The 18,248-nt window shown below is 39.2% G+C and overlaps 1 protein-coding gene across 4 annotated transcripts in view; it reads left to right on the plus strand.

Moving 5' to 3' along the window:
- Window positions 1–16,524, plus strand: part of LOC140194964 (urea transporter 2-like) — a 93,005-nt gene extending 76,481 nt beyond the window's left edge. For 2 of the 4 annotated variants that reach the window (XM_072252446.1, XM_072252445.1), the window contains exons 9-11: window positions 9,420–9,469; window positions 11,332–11,491; window positions 12,454–16,524. In XM_072252446.1, the coding sequence (XP_072108547.1) occupies window positions 9,420–9,469; window positions 11,332–11,491; window positions 12,454–12,617 (374 nt within the window). In that variant the 3' untranslated portion in view covers window positions 12,618–16,524. The remainder of the gene's footprint in view (window positions 1–9,419; window positions 9,470–11,331; window positions 11,492–12,453) is intronic. The other 2 variants (XM_072252447.1, XM_072252450.1) reach the window with 1 other exon arrangement.
- The last annotated feature ends 1,724 nt before the right edge of the window (window positions 16,525–18,248 follow it).

Genomic DNA, 18,248 nt, shown 5'->3' on the forward strand with positions numbered 1-18,248 from the left:
CACTTTTTTCAGAACCTTGGGCTGTACACCATCTGGTCCAGGTGACTTATCTACCTTCAGACTGTTCAGTTTCCCAAGAACCTTCTCCCTAGTTAAGGTAACTTCACACACTTCATGACCCCTGACACCTGGTACTTCCATCATACTGCTAGTGTCTTCCACAGTGAAAACGGATGCAAAAGACTCAGTCAGTTCATCTGCCATTCTGTTGTTCCCCATTACTACCTCTCCAGCAACATCTTCCAGCAGTCCAATATCCACTCTCACTTTATGTATCTGAGGCAACTTTTGGTATCCTCTTTAATATTATTGGCTAGCTTACTTTTGTATTCCATCTTTACCTTCTTAATGACTTTTTTAGTTCCCTTTATTGATTTTTAAAGGCTTCCCAATCCTCTAACATCCCACTAATGTTTGCTGTATTATATTCCCTTTCTTTGGCTTTTATGTTGGCTTTGATTTCTCTCGTTAGCCACAGTTGTATCATCTTGCCTTTAGAATACTTCTTCGTTGGAATGTATATATCATGTGCCTTCCGAATTGCTTCCAGAAATTCCAGCCATTGCTGCTCTACCATCATCGCTGCCAATGTTATTTTCCAATCAATTCTGGCCAACTCCCCTCTCATGCCTCTGCAATTTCCTTTTCTCCACTGTAATACTAAAGAAAGTGCAAAAATGAGTCTATCTATCAACTGCAAAAAGACAGAATGTATGGTGATATCCAAAAAGAAGGAGAATCCTATCTGCAGGCTGAGAATAAACGGGAAAAACATAAAACAAGTACAGAACTTTTGCTACTTAGGAAGCTGGGTGACATCAGATGGCAGGTGCGACATGGACATCAAAAGAAGAATAGGGATAGCAAAAGACACCTTTACGAGAATGAAGAGTATACTGACCAATACTAAACTAGATGTGACAACCCACCTCAGAGTACTGAAATGTTACGTTTATCCAGTTATGTTATATGGCTCAGAACGTTGGACAATTGAAGCAGCAGAGATGTGGTTTTTGAGGAGGATGCAAAGAATATCACAGATGAAACGAATATCTAATGATGTCATGAACAGAGCAAACACAAAAAGACAAATAATGTATGAGATCTTGAAAAGGCAATGTAACTTCATTGGACATGTGATTAGGAAAGAGGAGTTAGAAAGCACGGTAATTATGGGAAAGATTGAAGGGAAGAAAGCAAAAGGAAGACAAAAAATGATTATGGAGACAGCAGCCAGAGAACTGGAAATGAATACCAATGAATTGATCCACTTGACCCGAAACAGGAGTGTGTGGGCCATGGCAGTCAAAGCTCAAACTGGGCACAGCACCTAATGATGATGATGAATACTAATTCATCTGCCTTTAGCTTCTTCTTCTTAAATTTCAGGGTGAATTCAGTCATATTATAATCACCTTCACCTTAAGGTTCTTTTACCTTCAGCATCCAATATATCCAGTTCATTGCATAACATCCAATCCACAATAGCTGATCCTCTACAGGGCTCAACCATGAACTGCTCTAAAAACCTATCTCATAGGCATTCTAGAAATTCCCCCTCTTGGATCCAGTACCAACCTGATTTTCCCAATCTACCTGAATATTGTCATGCCCTTTTGGCATGCATTTTCTTTTTCCCATTGTAATTTGTAAACCACATCCTTACTACTGTTTGGGACTCTGTATATAACTCTAGCAGTGTCCTTTTACTCTTGCAGTTCCTTCGCTCTATCCACAATGATCCAACACCTTCCAACCAACCCTATGTCACCTCTTTCTAATGATTTGATTTGATTTGATTTTTTTATCAACAGAGCAACACTACCCCCTCTGCCTTCCTGTATGTCCTTTCAATACAATGTGTATCCTTGGACATTAAGCTCCCAGCCATAATCTTCTTTAGCCATGGTTCAGTGATGCCTACAATATCATACATGCCAATCTGTAACTCTGCGACAAGTTCATCTACCTTATTCCGTATACTGCGCATATTCAAATATAATATCTTCAGTCCTGCATTCACCCTTTTCAATTTTGTCCACCTTTTACTTTACAACTTGTCCTGTTGATTGTAATTTTGCCCTATCATCAGCCTCTCCTTGCTAAGAGTCTCGTACACATTGCCTCTGTTTGCAAACCAACTACCTCATCCTCAGCACTATCACTTCAGCTCCCATCCCCCTGCCAAATTAGTTTAAACCCTCCTGAACAACCTGCCCGCAAGGATGTTGGACCTCCTTGAGTTCAGGTGTAAACCATCTCTTTCGCACAGGTCGTACCTTCCCCAGAAGAGATCCCAATGATACATAAATCTTATGAATGAACTATTAATGTAACGAATAAAATTCTTTGCATTGTACCCAGAAGTTTTAGGTAGTGATGGCAGGGGGTTTTTCAGCCTATAGGAACTTCCAAACACCATTACAAGCCAGGCTGCCATATTTACAGTTTCTATATCAGGTAAAATAAAGACTTTTATTTGTTGAGTAGGAATCCAAGGTGCAGGCATTGTGATCCATCTGGGAGAGGATTAATTATCTCATGCAATTTACCCCAAATGCAATTTTTACTCTTCTTGGGGTTAAGTTGCCAGTTAGAGAATAGACCTTCGACTTTGGGTATCTGTAGAATATCTCCCTTTCAACTGAGTTGTGTGGAGTTTCCAATCTAAGGATGTTTTGCACTTCCAATGAATTAGTTCCTTGATCTCTTTGTCATTGTCATCAAATCAGCGGTATTGTTTTCTGGTAAAGCAGCAAAGAGTTTCTTCACAGTTGCTAATCATTATGGACTTCAGGGAACCTTGTGAGCACCCTGTAGCTCTCTGTTGATTGGAGGTTCTCAGGATGTCTAAGGAGAGAGGTCTTTGACACTTTTAACCATGATGTTATTGTGGCAACACCTCAGTTGTTGGATTATTTTTGCGGCCAGGCTGATAGAAATAAAAGAGAAGGTTAGGTGGTGGTCAGTATAACAGTACCTCTGAAGCTTGGAGAATGTGAAGATCCTTAAGGTTTCTCACGGAGATAAGCCATCCTCTAACAGATTACCAATGCCTGAATTAGGCTGTCAACATGAGGTCTTTTGCTTATCTCTCTGAAAAAGTACGCTGTAAGTTATGACAAGATCATACTCAAGAAGAAAAGACCACCATTCAAAGTAGAATAACAGAGAAAAAACAAATACAAGTAAGATGGACAAAAATCTAACATAAAAATGTAATTAATGATTTTTTTTAATACTGAGAGGAAACCAATCTCTTGAATTTTTTGGCCAACATTCTATAGAGAATGTGAATACAGTATACTGGCCATTTTCCAAAATTCCTTACAGTTTTAAATGCACCCATCAAATTGTTTGCAAATATAGCAAGGCCAGTCAAAAGCCTTGACCTCATCAATGGTATCATTGTGGCAAATCATTGTCAAATTTAGCTGAATGTAGACAATACTTGCATATATAGTACAGGGTATGCACACTCTGAAGATAAGTTCCATGTTATCTAAAACTTGTTCATTGAGATGCACAAGTAAATAGATCTTACACTGAACATTTACAAAAGAAACATACGTCTGCTGCACAACACCACTCCCAACAATAATGGGTAATTGTTTTATTATTGTCGCATATACTAAGACATGAACTGGGTGCCGGGGTGGAGCCACGTCTCTACTAAAGGAGATGTACGGCATTCTTCCTCTCCACTGGCTTGCAGGTCACTCTTGGGCAAGGTGTAGTACCTGCTTAGCCCCTGAGTAGGGTCACATCAAGCCATGGGAGCAGGTGGTGGATGGTCGTATGAGCAGCTGGTGCACATCACAAGTCCTAGCTATGCGACCACTGACACCAATCAGACAATCTCTCAAGAGCATTGATAACACTGGACAACAATGATTTTGCTTCCTGAATACTTTTGGGTGTATCTTATGGATCTTGGACTGCTGATCATGAAAATCACCTTGAAATTTCCCTATCACACACCATTTTTGAAATCTCCTGTATTGTTAGTTCAATTCATAATTCAAGTCAATTTAAATGTTGTCCACCATGTAAGCTGAAAAGTTTTCTATCTTGTTTGGGCATGGCTAGGCATGCCAAGACAGGGAGGATGCTGCATGGAGGGCAGGTTTTAGAAAGGCTATAAAAGCATCATGCACACACCATTCAATGCATTGCATTTACATGTATATCAGCTTGCCATCATGCAGATGCATATGCTCTATGCGCAAAGCATATCATGTGCACTCAATATAATAAAGTAAATATATTTTCTGGAGTATTTGTGATAGCCAATGTTGCAACAGCTCCAATACTTTGTTATATTAGTGTCGCGTATACGTTTAAATTCAAAGAAAGAGCATGACTTCTCTTACTAAGAGAGCCTAAAAGCTCTACTTATGGCGTAAAATTTGCGACCAAGACAAAGCCTTGGCTCCTCACATTTATTGCGCAACGTGCACTGTTGATCTTGGAGCTTGGCTCAGAGGTACTGGGAAGTCAATGTTATTTGCTGTCCTGATTATATGGCGAGAACAAAAGGATCATGTGACAGACTGCAACTTCGGTCTGACCAGTGGGTCTGGTTTTTCTGCTAAAAACAAGAAATCTGTAGAATGCCTCAATCTCCCTTCAGCCATGTGACCTGTGCCACATGACGATAGTCCTCCAGTACTGAAGCCACCGGAGACATGGAGACTAGAGGAAGCAGAGCAAAATGCCATGATGCACAAGCCAGGAATGGAAGATGACACTCATATTGATAAAGATTTTGAACTCTTTATGTCTAGTGAGCCTCATCTGATAACTCAATCTGAGTTAAATGATCTGGTCAGAGACTTGGGTTTGTCAAAGGCAAAAGCAGAATCACTAAGTTCAAGACTGCAAGGGTGGAATCTGCTGTCAGCAGGCACAAAAATTTCTGTGAAAGATTTCAATATTTGAGACATTCGTTTCGCAGGATAACTAATGGCAAGATTAAGGAAAAGCCTTCTGTTTTACACAAATCAAACAGGTCATCAATGACAGGCAATTCAAGGAATTTCTAGTGGGGCCAAAGAAAATTGGATGGAATGCATTCAAGGATGTTGTTGAAAATCTTCTTGGCAACTACAGAGCACCAAATTAAGTGCAGCTGGTTGCCAATATGCTTCAAGCATACAAACCATGAAGTGCAACATGACACTAAAGATTCATTTTCTGCATTCCCATTTAGATTCTTCCTTGGAAATCTTGGCGGTGCCAACAACAAGCATGGTGAAAGATTTCACCAGGACATTGCAGTCATGGAGAAACAGTATCAGGGCAATTGGAAACCATCAATGCTGGCTGATGATTGTTGGACACTTAAGTGAGAAACCTCAAACAGAGTACAAACGAAAATCATCAACAAAACATTTTTAGCTTAGTTGAACTATTGCTAAGTGTCAGCACCAATATGCAATTAAACGCATTACATTCAATAAAAGTTAACTTATTGTTTCTCTAAATTCCTACATAAGTAGTCTTCAAATTCCTACGTGATACAAGTAGTCTGAAATTATATATGTGTTCATCTTCAAGTGCACTATCATAACCACAGAAAATTCCTGAGGAAGCAAAAGTTTCAAAAAAATTTAATGTCCGGTGTAATGGTTGAGGTTACCCACCTTGCAAAGACACCGCCTAGAAGAAGGCAATGGCAAACCACTTCCGTTGAAAAATGTGTCAAGAACAACCATAGTCAAAGGCAATCATCGCCCACATCATACGACACGACAGATAATGATGACGACTAAGACACAATGAAATATTTTGTTTGCATGCCATCCAAACAGTTCATTCCATGTATCAGTACATCAAGTTAGCACAAAAGAGAAACCAATAACAGAATGCAGAGTATTGTGTTACAGTTACAGAGAAAGTGCTCTGCAGGTAAGCAATTAAAATGCAAGGGTCATAACTAAGTTGACTGAGAGACCAAGACTTTGTCTTCATTGTACAAAAGGCATCAGCAAGACCCTAAAAATATGACTTACCTTTCTAATATTAGGAACTATACTGAGGAAAAGTTGATAATCATGAATACCACCCAGGCCAAGCTTTCTTCTCATTGCTGCCATCAGGAAGGAGGTACAGGAGCCTCAAGTCCCATATCACCAGGTTCAGTTACCCCTCAACCATCAACCTCGAACCAAAGGAGATAACTTCACTCATCCCAATGCTGAACTGATTCTACAACCTGTGGACTAACTTTTAAGAACTCCTCTGCTTGTATTCTCAATATCTATTTCTTATTTATAACCATATAACAGTTACAGCACGGAAACAGGCCATTTCAGCCCTTCTAGTCTGTGCTGAATGCTTACTCTCACCTCATCCCACCGACCTACACTCAGCCCATAACCCTCCATTCCTTTCTTCTCCATATTGCTATCCAATTTTACTTTAAATGACAATATCAAACCTGCCTCTACCACTTCTACTGGAAACTCGTTCCACACAGCTACCACTCTCTGAGTAAAGAAGTTCCCCCTCATGTTACCCCTAAACTTTTGCCCCCTAACTCTCAACTCATGTCCTCTTGTTTGAATCTCCCCTATTCTCAACGGAAAAAGCCTATCCACGTCAACTCTATCTATCCCCCTCATAATTTTAAATACCTCTATCAAGTCCCCCCTCAACCCTCTACGTTCCAAAGAATAAAGACCCAACTTGTTCAACCTTTCTCTGTAACTTAGGTGCTGAAACCCAGGTAACATTCTAGTAAATCTTCTCTGTACTCTATTTTGTTGACATCTTTCCTATCATTTGGTGACCAGAACAGTACACAATACTCCAAATTTGGCCTTACCAATGCCTTGTACAATTTTAACATTCCATCCCAACTCCTATACTCAATGCTCTGATTAATAAAGGCCAGCATACCAAAAGCTTTCTTCACCACCCTATCCACTTGAGATTCCACCTTCAGGGAACTATGCACCATTATTCCTCCGTTCTACTGAATTCTTCAATGCCCTACCATTTACCATGTATGTCCTATTTTGATTAGTCCTACCAAAATGTAGCACCTCACACTTATCAGCATTAAACTCCATCTGCCATCTTTCAGCCCACCCTTCTAACTGGCCTATTTAATTATTATCAATAATATATTTTTTTTCTTTTTGTTTTTAAACAGTTAGTTGCCTTTTGCACATTGGTTATTTGTCTCTGTTGTGTGAAGTTTTTCATTGATCCATTATGTTTCTATGTTTTTACTGTGAATGCCCACAAGAAAATGAATCTCAGGTGAGTATATGGTGACATATATGTACTTTCATGATAGAATTACTTTGAACTTTGAAATCCACACCTGAGAAAAAAAATGTTCACAGATCAAACACAGCACTGTGCTGATACTCTGCTGGGAATAGTGATCATCACCTTGCTTCTTTGACAGTCACTGATGAGGTTTCATCATTATTTTCTCTGCAAAGTCTCCCAAACCCACCGGGAGGATAAACAAATCTATGTCAGAGCCCTCTCCCAGGCAACATCCATGGCACCTAGCTCATCCTACACCATTTGCAGCAAACTCTGAAGACCCCACATAATCCTTATCAGCCATCTCACACATCGCAATACTGCAATGGAAGTAAGTTAGCTTGGATGCTGAAACTGCATAAGAAGACTGCTATTCAAGAAAGAAAACAGTGTGATCTCTGTAGTACTGGAAATGCTGAACTAGTAATTGGATGTATAATATGACTTAACCATGCAGACATGATTTTATCAAAGGCAACTGGAATTTGAAAAATCTGATTTAAAGCTTCAAGGCATTTAACAGGCGGGATAGATACAGGAGGCTGAGGTGTTTTAGATTATCAGTAGGCATTTGGTAAGTGCTACCTGAACCACATGAAAGATTGTTGCAAAACCAAATCACGTATGTGGTGCTACATTAGCAATGGACTGAAGATTGCTTTAAGGAGATAAAGCAGCAGAGGAATAAATAGATCATTTTTCAATTGGCAGACAACGGCTAGTAGAGTCTACAAAGATATATTGCTACACACTGGTGATCTTACCTCAGGCTGAATGAAGTGTTATTATAACGGCATTAGTGAAAGCTAGAAAGGATGCCTGCTAGTTTTGCTGAAGCTGATTTATGTTGAAAAGATTCATCTAGTGTTTTATTTTAGTCAGGCTATTAAATAATATGGACCTGTAGCCAAAGATGATGATGGACAGGTGTAAAGATTTGTAAGAAACAAGAACAGGAATAGTCCATATATTTCCTTAAACCTGCTCCGCAAATTCTGCTGACCCTTGAGCTCAACTCTTTTTTCCTTTAAAATATATTCAGTTCTCTGTCTGAAGGAATGTCTCTTCTCCACACTCTTAGATGATCAGCCTCTTATCTTAAAACAATGCACCCTATTCTGTACCCCACCAGCTGGGGGTCAACAGTAAACCACTCATCATACTTAATGTTCCCTGGAATCATATGAGATTGGGAGGCACATCTTGGTACAGTTTTCAGAAAGGACTGGTATTTCTACCCAATATCTGTTTCTGGGCTACCTAAAGATTAAAAAAATAGCTTTATTTGTCACTTGTAAATCGAAACATACTGTGAAATGTGTCATTTGCGTCAATGACGAATGCAGTCGGAATATGTGCTGGGGGCAGCCCACAGGTGCTGCTATGTTTCCAGCATCAACATGGCATGCCTTAACCTGTACATCGATGGAACACGGGAGGAAACTGGCACACTCAGAAGAAACCCATGCGATCATGGGGAGATTGTACAAATTCCTTACAGACAGAAGTGGGAATTGGCGCTGTAAAGCGTTACACTACTGTGCCACTCCTCCTTCAAACTCCAAAGTATTTCATACATAGTGCACCTCTCCAGCATTGAAATGTTCATATACACATTCATTCTTAAGAACACTAATTTCTCTAATATTCTAATCTTTGGTAAGTCAGCAGATACTCCTCACAAACCTTTGGTCATTCATAATCTTGTAGCTCAACGTCTCTCAATGTACAAAGTCTTCCTTCCCTGTTGCCCTTGCTTAGCTCTGATGGTTATTTATTCTAGTGAATCAATTTGAAAGTTCTCATTTTTGACTTCACAACCATCAAAAGCTTTTCTTAGCATTTCTTGGGACATCTTGCCCACCAGTTCTCCCTACACACATCTTACCTAACCTCCAATTCCCTCCGCAATCACAGCTGTGAGCATAAATCAGTATATGTGCTTTGATCCATAGTTTCAAACCAAGCACTTTCACTATGCTTTTAGTTATCCCCATCCTAAACCTTAAGTAAGCAGTAAAATGTTCCGATATAAAGTCTAGGTAAGCAGATACTGTAATTCAATTACATGAAGTGTACTAATTAGTTTTTCCAAGACTTACTAAACTAAATATTTTTCCATCTTTTCCCAAAAGCAATTTTCTGCGCTCTCTTAGGAGAAGCACTCATGAATATGATGTCTGTGGTAAGTGATCATCAGCAGTTATTAACATTTTAATATATTTGCATTTTAAACTTAACCTGTGACTTCACTAAATCCATAGGTTTTGGTTAACTAAAGAACCACCTTGCATTAATGTAATAGCCTTATTCACTTACTGTAACTGAGTATGGGATGTGTGCTATGAACTGGGTGATTTATTTAGTGGGGTTAAAGGAGCAAAAATTAAATGAGGGCAATTAAAAAAGTTTGTGTGGGTGTCTACCTCCACCTTCTGTTCGTTTCTGACCTCGGTAGGGTTTCTAATACCTTTGGCTGTTTTCTGCCCCTTTTCCTTGTCCACACTGATCATTCAAAGTGACAGTATAGTTTGATGATGGTGGTTAAAAAGGGTGTATGGGCTACTGGCATTCATTAGTCAGGGTATCGAAGGCAAGAGCATGAGATTGGACCTCAGAGGAGGACTGCATGCTGTTCTGGTCACTGAAATATAGGAAGGGTGTGATAGCACCGGAGAGTGTGGAGAGGAGACTCACCAGGATATTGTCTGGGATGGAGTGTTTCAATTATCAAACAGGAGAGGTCAGGTCTGTTTTCCCCAAGGTGGAGCAGGTTAAGGGGGAACCTCCTTGAGATACATATAAAATCATAGGGGTATAGAAAGGGTAAACTGCAGGAAACTGTTCTCCAGATCAGAGATAAATAAAACTAGAGGACTTTGATTTGGGATAATGGCATAAGAAATTTAGAGGGGATCTCAGGGGAATGCATTTCACCCAAAGAGCAGTGAGTACCCCAAGAGAGTGGTGGAAGCTGAGTCACTAATAGCCCTTCATAAGTGTCCAGATGAGCACTTTAAACCCCAAGGAAAAGGGTAACGTAGCAGTTAACATGACACAGCTCAGGGCGTCAGAGGTTGGAGTTCAATTCTGGCATCCTCTGTAAGAAAGTCTGTATGTCCTTCCTGTGTGCACTTGGGTTTCCTCCAGGTTCTCCGGTTTCCTCCCCCAGTCCAAGATTTACTGGTTAGTAGAGTAATGGGTCATTGTAAGTTGTCCTGTGATTAGGCGAAGGTTAAATTGGCAGGTTGCTGGGCAGCACGGCTCAGTGGGCCTGAAGGGCCTTTTCCGTGCTGTATCTCTACAAAGAACACTTACAGGCCAGATGCTAGATGATGAAATGAATATGGATAGCAGGGACTAGATAGGCTGAATAGTATGTTACCTTGCCATATAATATGAAGATCCATGTCAGCGAAGTAGGGCAGTTGCTCCTCTGTGCTGCCCCCTTTGCCACATTTTCAGTAGTATCCCATATGCTGTGGCTTTGTGACTTATAGCTCTGATATTAATCAATGCATGACGAGGTCAGATGCACAACACTGAGCCTCTAATCAGAGAACTAAAATAATGCAAAGGGAAATGAAACATTGCATGCGCGAAATATGGACAAACATTTTCACAGTAATTGTGATGGAATACCATGTCCCAAGTGCATCATCTTGAGCGGATGCAGGCTAATTCAGGTTTAGCACTCAGCTTTATGACCTATCCAATTTGAAAGGCAGCTGTCCCTCGGGTGCACAAAACAAGACCACAATCTGAGAATCATTTCAAATCTCCTACATCTCTTAATGGAATGTATAAACATTAACTTTGCAGTTCCACTCTTTAAGCTATACTTATATTAATTCTTAAATCATTAATGCAAAACAGCAGCATGTGCATATTAATATGAACTTCAGCAAAGGACTGCATTTTGTGGAACAATAAAATCCTCTTCAGTAAGGACTATGTCTGTTATCCAGGCTCGCTTTCATCAATAGTTTTTTCTTGAAGCAGCAATGATGTTTCCCTCTCACTGTTTTATTATGCATTGTTTTCTAGTTTGGATTACCTGCATGCACTTGGCCCTTCTGCCTTTCCACAACTGTATTTCTCCTAATGAAGAGTAACCACAAAGACATCTATAAATTAGCGCTATGTGAAGTGACGTACCCTGAGAAGAACAGAAAGATCTATCTGGAAATGAAGGAGACTGAACAAAGTAAATGAAACTATAGTAATCCAAAGAAACCTTAAAAGTATAGCTGCGTACAAGAATGTAAATCATGTTGCCAAATCTATCAATTGCCTTATAATCAATTCATATTATGGAAACATACATTATAGTAGAACTACCTATATATACATGCAACTGTTTCCTCTTAATTGCATAATCGGCATATAATATAAATATTTTACTGTAGGTGCTGTTTTTGTTTCAAAGTTGAAATGGACCCTCTCTATACTAATAACATGATATCCATGAAGTAATACAGTATTGATTCTATCCAACACCACTGATTTGAACAGCTCTTGCTCTCACTTCTGAATTTGAAAAGTAAGTTGGATATTGGACATTTGGAGTTAAAACCATCCATATACATACAGGACCCAACCTGGTTGATCATTATTAACCTGACCCGGGAAAATATATGTATCCAACCACTCACACCCAACACAAAGAGCCCCAAGGCATTTCACATCGACAAAAATAAATAGGTGTTGAGGAAAAGAAAAGATATAAGCATGGGTAAATAAAAGTTTGTAAAACAGAATTTTAAGGAAGGCCTTCAGGGGTGGAATATGGAGGGGTACTCCACAGATTGCCACCACCTGAGGAGAAATATTTTCTCTATACAAATGAAAAGTGCACAGTAGGTTGATACATGTGCTTGATGGAGTGTGTTCTCTGCAGAAGGTTTCACAGTTTTATCTTCAGCTTTTGTGGATGCATGAAATACAAAGGCAAAACTTTTCCTAATCGGGCATGCAGGAAGGCTGATCGTATAAGCCTTCAATTTCATCTTGGAGAAATTAACTACCATTAGACACATTAATCTATGAAACTATATACTCCTACAATATATGTTTTCTAAATACTTAATTGGAAAAGTTTTCCAGGATTTTCATGCTGACTAAATTACTAGAAAGTAAAACATTCAACTTTTTTTTTTGCACACACAGTTTTGCCAAACGAATTGTGTAGTGGCCCTCTCCTTTATACAACATCTCAATCAAGAATTAATGATCAAGTTGCTGAAGAAGAGAAGTTCACTGGGTCAAATCAGAAAAGCGTTCTTCTTGTGACAAATGTAGATTTCAAGATCTATGAGGTAGAAGAAATATAAAAAGAAGCCAAGAATGAAAGCCCATCAACTAAATTAAAAGTCAGAATAGACAAGGCGGTGTACAGTAGGTAACAATGTCTGAGCTATCTGTATTTCATTTGTGAAAGCGAAGATTCCCATAAAAAACTTATTCTAGTCAAAGGTGTGCAAATGTCAGTTCTGAACTAAAGCTTTTGATTCGTAAATGTTGATTAATCCCTGACAAACAATCCCCACAAAATTACGCACAATAGTGAAATGATATTATATTGCATCCTCCATAGTTACTAAATCTAGCAATGAATTTAGCAGCCATGCAGTAGTTCATTGTAAAATAATGGGAAATGCAACAGCAAATTCCCTTGCTCTTCATTTAAACAATAATATAAAATTAAAGTTGAAAAGCTAGTACCTCTGATAATGTAGTATTCCCTAAGTATTTAGTAATAAAGAATTTTGCGCACAAGCAACTGAAAAAGAATTTGTAAATGTCTGATTTGACATTGAAAGTGCTCTCAACAGAACCATGCATAACACAGTGTTGTGTGTGATAAATAGCTGGAAACCAGAATTTAAAACTCTAATGAAAGGTAATGCATAATTTTGTGAAAGTGAAACCATCATTTAGAAATTGCTGGAGATATTATCAATTGACCACTTAAGACATTCTTTACTTCATTAATTTTATCGGTTATTTTAAATGAACTGGGTTGGAAAACTGAATTTTCTTCAAACAGCTGAGCAGGATAGGTCAAATCATCTTGGAGCATTAAAAATACAGAACAGATTGATAAATGGAATTGAAATTCACAACTAATGGATATTGGAATAAATTCAATGCAACAAATGGCCCATTTTGTTGCAGTGTTTAATGCTTCAGTTGAAACACCCATAAAACCTGAATGTTTTAAACATTTACAGGTAATTTCCAGGCTTGTGCTTCTATTCTGTATTATAGTCTGAATAAATGTAGATCAAGTAGAATAGACCAAATGGTGTCCTTCTCTGTCATATATTATATCAAAGCATAGCCTGATTCTTCTGAATGTTCAGCCTTGCATTACAATTATATCTCATTGTCTCTATTAAATGCTCCATTATTTTGACTTTAAAACTTAATTAACCAGATGGCTGATTCTACAAATCACACTTAGTCATGGATTTCTAACCATTTTAATAGATAAAAATGATAACAAGTATGTATCTGGCCTGCTTACTTTATACAGAAAAGCTATTTTGTGAAATTTAACAATTAATATGTTTCCAGACATAAAGCAATAAAAATGTTTTTAAAATGAGAACTTAGATATAGAAAATGCTGTTTAATACTACGGTCAGCATTTAGAATTTAAAAATTGGTTACCAATTCGGTGTTTATCTTCAGTCCTTCCTATCTTTCTCCTGGATAGCCTATACTCATGTTGGTTAAACTGTCTCAATCAAATATTTGGAAATGCCTTCTATTATTTAGTGTGTCCAATGAATAGGAGTCAGAAATAGTTGTATTAAACAAATACATTATTCTCTTGGTGTTTATCAATAGTATAGATCTTGGAATACTCAAACACTGAATGTGAAATATTTAAATTCACCTTGAATTGTGCCAACCATCAGACTTTAAGGCTTTTCTGTTGAAACAACTCAATATATGTATTTTTGCCTTTGCTAATCTAATTGTTGTGAACACAGAGCAGAGTGATCCATAGATGAGACTATAGAAAAATAATCAGATTTTCAACGCAAGGTTTATTGAACACATCAGTAGATCTAAGATGGTGTGCCCATCCCAAATTTCAGAACCAGAACCAGGTTAATATATTCTGATACGCTCTTCTGAATATATCAGTCCACTGAACATATACAGTAGGTCCACTGAAGAATTACAGCTATCTCACTTTTTCAGTTATTTAGTGACCAAAACTGCTGGAAATGCTAACTTATAATTGTTGTCCCTAATTCTGTTAAGCAAGATCAACAGAGCTCTTGCTCCCTGCAGAGAGGAGTAAGAAAGGGCAAAAATGGGTCACTTAGGTCAGGCATGGGGAACCTAATACTGTAGAGAATTTAAGGCATAGAAATTGTAGCAAGAAGTTAAAAGGAAAACAATACTGAAGGCGTGAAAAAGTAATGGCAAATAAATGTAAAGAAAATCCAAAGGTTTTTACAGAGGGCAACTGAAAGATGTATAAGGCCTCCTCAGGACCAAAAAGGTAACTGGTATGTGGAGGTGAAAGTAGAAGACATGAAAAAGGTACTTAATGAACATGGTTCAACTCACAAAAGAAGAGGATGATGCTGTACTTAAGAAGGATAGCTATGAAATATAGGATGGCATAAACAAAGGGAGAGCAGATTTATCAAGTGGTTTAGCATTATTGAAGGTAAAAGCCAAACTGAAAAGTAACCCATGCAAAGTTCAAAGTAAATTTATTATCAAAGTACATATATGCCACCATATACTACCCTGAGATTCTTTTTCTTGCGGGCATTCAGAGTAAATACAAAGAAACGTAATAGAATCAATGAGAAACCACACACGACAGAGATAGACAAACAACCAATTTGGAAAAACTGTGCAAATACTAAAAAAGAAAAAATATATGTAAAATAAATAAATAAGCAATAAATATTGAGAACACGAGTTGTAGAGTCTTTAAAAGTGAGTCCATAGGTTGGGGAATGATCTCAGTGTTGGAGTGAGTGAAATTATCCCTTCCAGTTCAAGAGCCTGACGGCTGAGGGGTAATAACTGTTCCTGAACCTGGTGGTGTGGGACTTGAGGCTCCTGGACCTCCTTCCTGAGAGCATGGCCTGGACGGTGGGGGTCCTTGATAATAGATGTGGCAGTGCTCCTTGTAAATATGTTCAATGGTGGTCTGCAGTGAAATGAGAGACTTGTGGAGAAACACTTCAGTCCTGTCCGGCTACAGAAGCGCCAGAATACCACAGGACTCTTAATAGTTTGCTATCATTTTAAAAGAGAAGAAATAGTAAGCCAAGTTAAGGCATTTTAGCTTAACCATACTAGCTAGAAAATATTGGAGTCAATAGGTGAGTATAAACCTTAAATTGAAAAGCTATGGTGTATTTTAATCAAAGGAAGTCAATGTATAATTCAAAGAAAAGTTTAGTCTGAACAACTTGATAGAATTTTTTGTGGTAACAAGGAGAGTCATGATGCTTGTGGTATGATCTGCATGGATGATATTAATGATTTTAATTTAAATGATACAAAAATTGGCTATTGGTTGGCAAGGAGGTGTAATGTTTTAGACAGCAGAGGGAAAACAATGAACATTTGGGCAGAAGGATGATGAATGGAATTTGGTCCAAAGTTGTCTGAAGTAATACATCTGGAGAGGTGCAACAAGGTAATGGAACGTAAGGTATTGGAAAGGATAATGACAAGTTAGGAGAGCCAGAGAATATCCACCATTTTTCACAGCTACAAGGACAAGTCATAAGGTGGTCAAATATGCAGATGAGTATCCCTTTATTACCAAAACAATAGAACATAAGACCATGGATGACGGGCTAGAACTATATACAACACTATATATGACATTTTATGTGCTGCAGTTCCCAAGGAGACATTGGATTGCACATGAGACCACACCTGGAGTACTGTGTGCAGTTTTGGTCTCCAAATTTGAGGAAGGACATTCTTGCTATTGAGGGAGTGCAGCGTAGGTTCACGATGTTAATTCCTGGGATGGCGGGACTGTCATATGTCGAAAGATTGAAGCGACTGGGCTTGTATACTCTGGAATTTAGAAGACTGAGGGAGGACCTTATTGAAACATGTAAGATTATTAAAGGATTGGACACGCTGGAGGCAGGAAGCATGTTCCCGCTGATGGGTGAGTCCAGAACTAGAGGCCACAGTTTAAGAATAAGGGGTAGGCCATTTAGAATGGAGTTGAGGAAAAACTTTTTCACCCAGAGAGTGATGGATATATGGAATGCTCTGCCCCAGAAGGCTGTGGAGGCCAAGTCTCTGGATGCTTTCAAGAAAGAGATGGATAGAGCTCTTAAAGATAGCGGAATCAAAGGTTATGGGGATAAGGCAGAAACTGGATACTGATTGTGGATGATCAGCCATGATCACAGTGAATGGCGGTGCTGGCTCGAAGGGCCGAATGGTCTACTCCTGCACCTATTGTCTATAATTGCAAGCTCCAGTAAAAAGAAGCTAGGTTTAAGTACAGCAGCCATTGTATGAGTGGGCTGGTGTTAGAGTGGGGAGTTGAGGCTTTGCCTCATCAAAGTTTCGGCAAGAAGAGTCGTAGGCCATAGAGATGTTTCGTTATTATTTCTTTTGTTCTTTCATATTGCACATTTAGAGCAGTGGCGATGCTAGATAGGATAATGAAATGCTCCTCTTGCAATGTGTGAGGAGGCAAGGGGACCTCCAGTGTCCCTGACAATAAAAACTGTAAAAAGCACATCCAGCTGCAGCTTCTAACAGACAGTGTAAAGAGCTGGAGCTTGAACTGGATGAACTCCAGATCATTTGGGAGGCTGAGGGGTTGATAGATAGGACATACAGGGAGGTAGTTGCACTCAAGGAGCAGGATACAGGGTGACCATCCAGAGGGGGAAAGGGGTAAACAGTCAGTGCAAAGTATCACTGTAACCATTCCTCTCAAGAACAGGTTAATGATCCTCCTACTTATTGCCCCACTAGCACGTGGCATGCATAGAAATCCTGAGATCCATTGGGGTACTGTTGGGGGGATGACCTAGCAAAGCAAAGCCACAGCGGTCATGTTTCTGGCGCTGAGTCTGGCTCTGTGGCTCAGAAGGGAAGGAAGTGAAGTGTTAGAGTATTTGTTGGTCAGGAGAACAGAAAGAAGGTTCTGTGGATGAGAAGAATATTCCCAGGTGCCAGGGTCAGGGTTATCTCCAATAGAGTCCATGGCATTCTTAAGTGGAACATTGAGCAAGCAGAGGTCAATGTCCACATTGGTACCAATGATATGGGTAGGAAGGGTGATGAGGCCCTATAAAGTGAGTTCAGGGAGTTAGGTGCTAAGTTAAAGGATAGGACCTCCAGGGTTGTGCTTTAAGATTGCTACCTGTGCCACGTGCTAGTGAGGCCAGAAATAGGACGATCATACAATTTAACACGTGACTAAGAAGTTGGTGCAGGAGAGAGGGCTTCAGATATTTGGATTATTGGGCTCTCTTTCAGGAAAGGTGGGACCTGTACAGAAGGTATGGTTTGCACCCGAGCTGGATGGGGATTAATATACTAGTGGGAAGGTTTGCTAATGTTGCCCAGGGTGGGGGGTGGATTTAAAACTAGAGTTGCAGGGACTTGGGAACCAGAGCGCCAGAACAGATAGTGAAGTGGCTGTGGAGAGCAATGTTAAGCATACATACAAAGTGAGGAATCAAAAGTTTCAGCATGGTGTGACTGATGTTCATAGCTGCATATATTCCAATGCAAGGAGTACGGTAGGAGAAGACAGATGAGCTGAGAGTATGGATCAGCATGTGGAATTATGAGATTGTAGCCATTAGTGAGACTTGGTTGCAGAAGGGGCTGGAATGGCAGCTCAGTGTTCTGGGGTTCCATTGTTTTAGATATGATCAAGCAGGAGGGTCTAAAGGCAGAAGAGTGGCATTACTAGTCAGGGAAAATATCAT

Source organism: Mobula birostris, chromosome 3, assembly GCF_030028105.1.
Source record: "Mobula birostris isolate sMobBir1 chromosome 3, sMobBir1.hap1, whole genome shotgun sequence".
Classification (NCBI taxonomy): Eukaryota; Metazoa; Chordata; class Chondrichthyes; order Myliobatiformes; family Myliobatidae; genus Mobula; species Mobula birostris.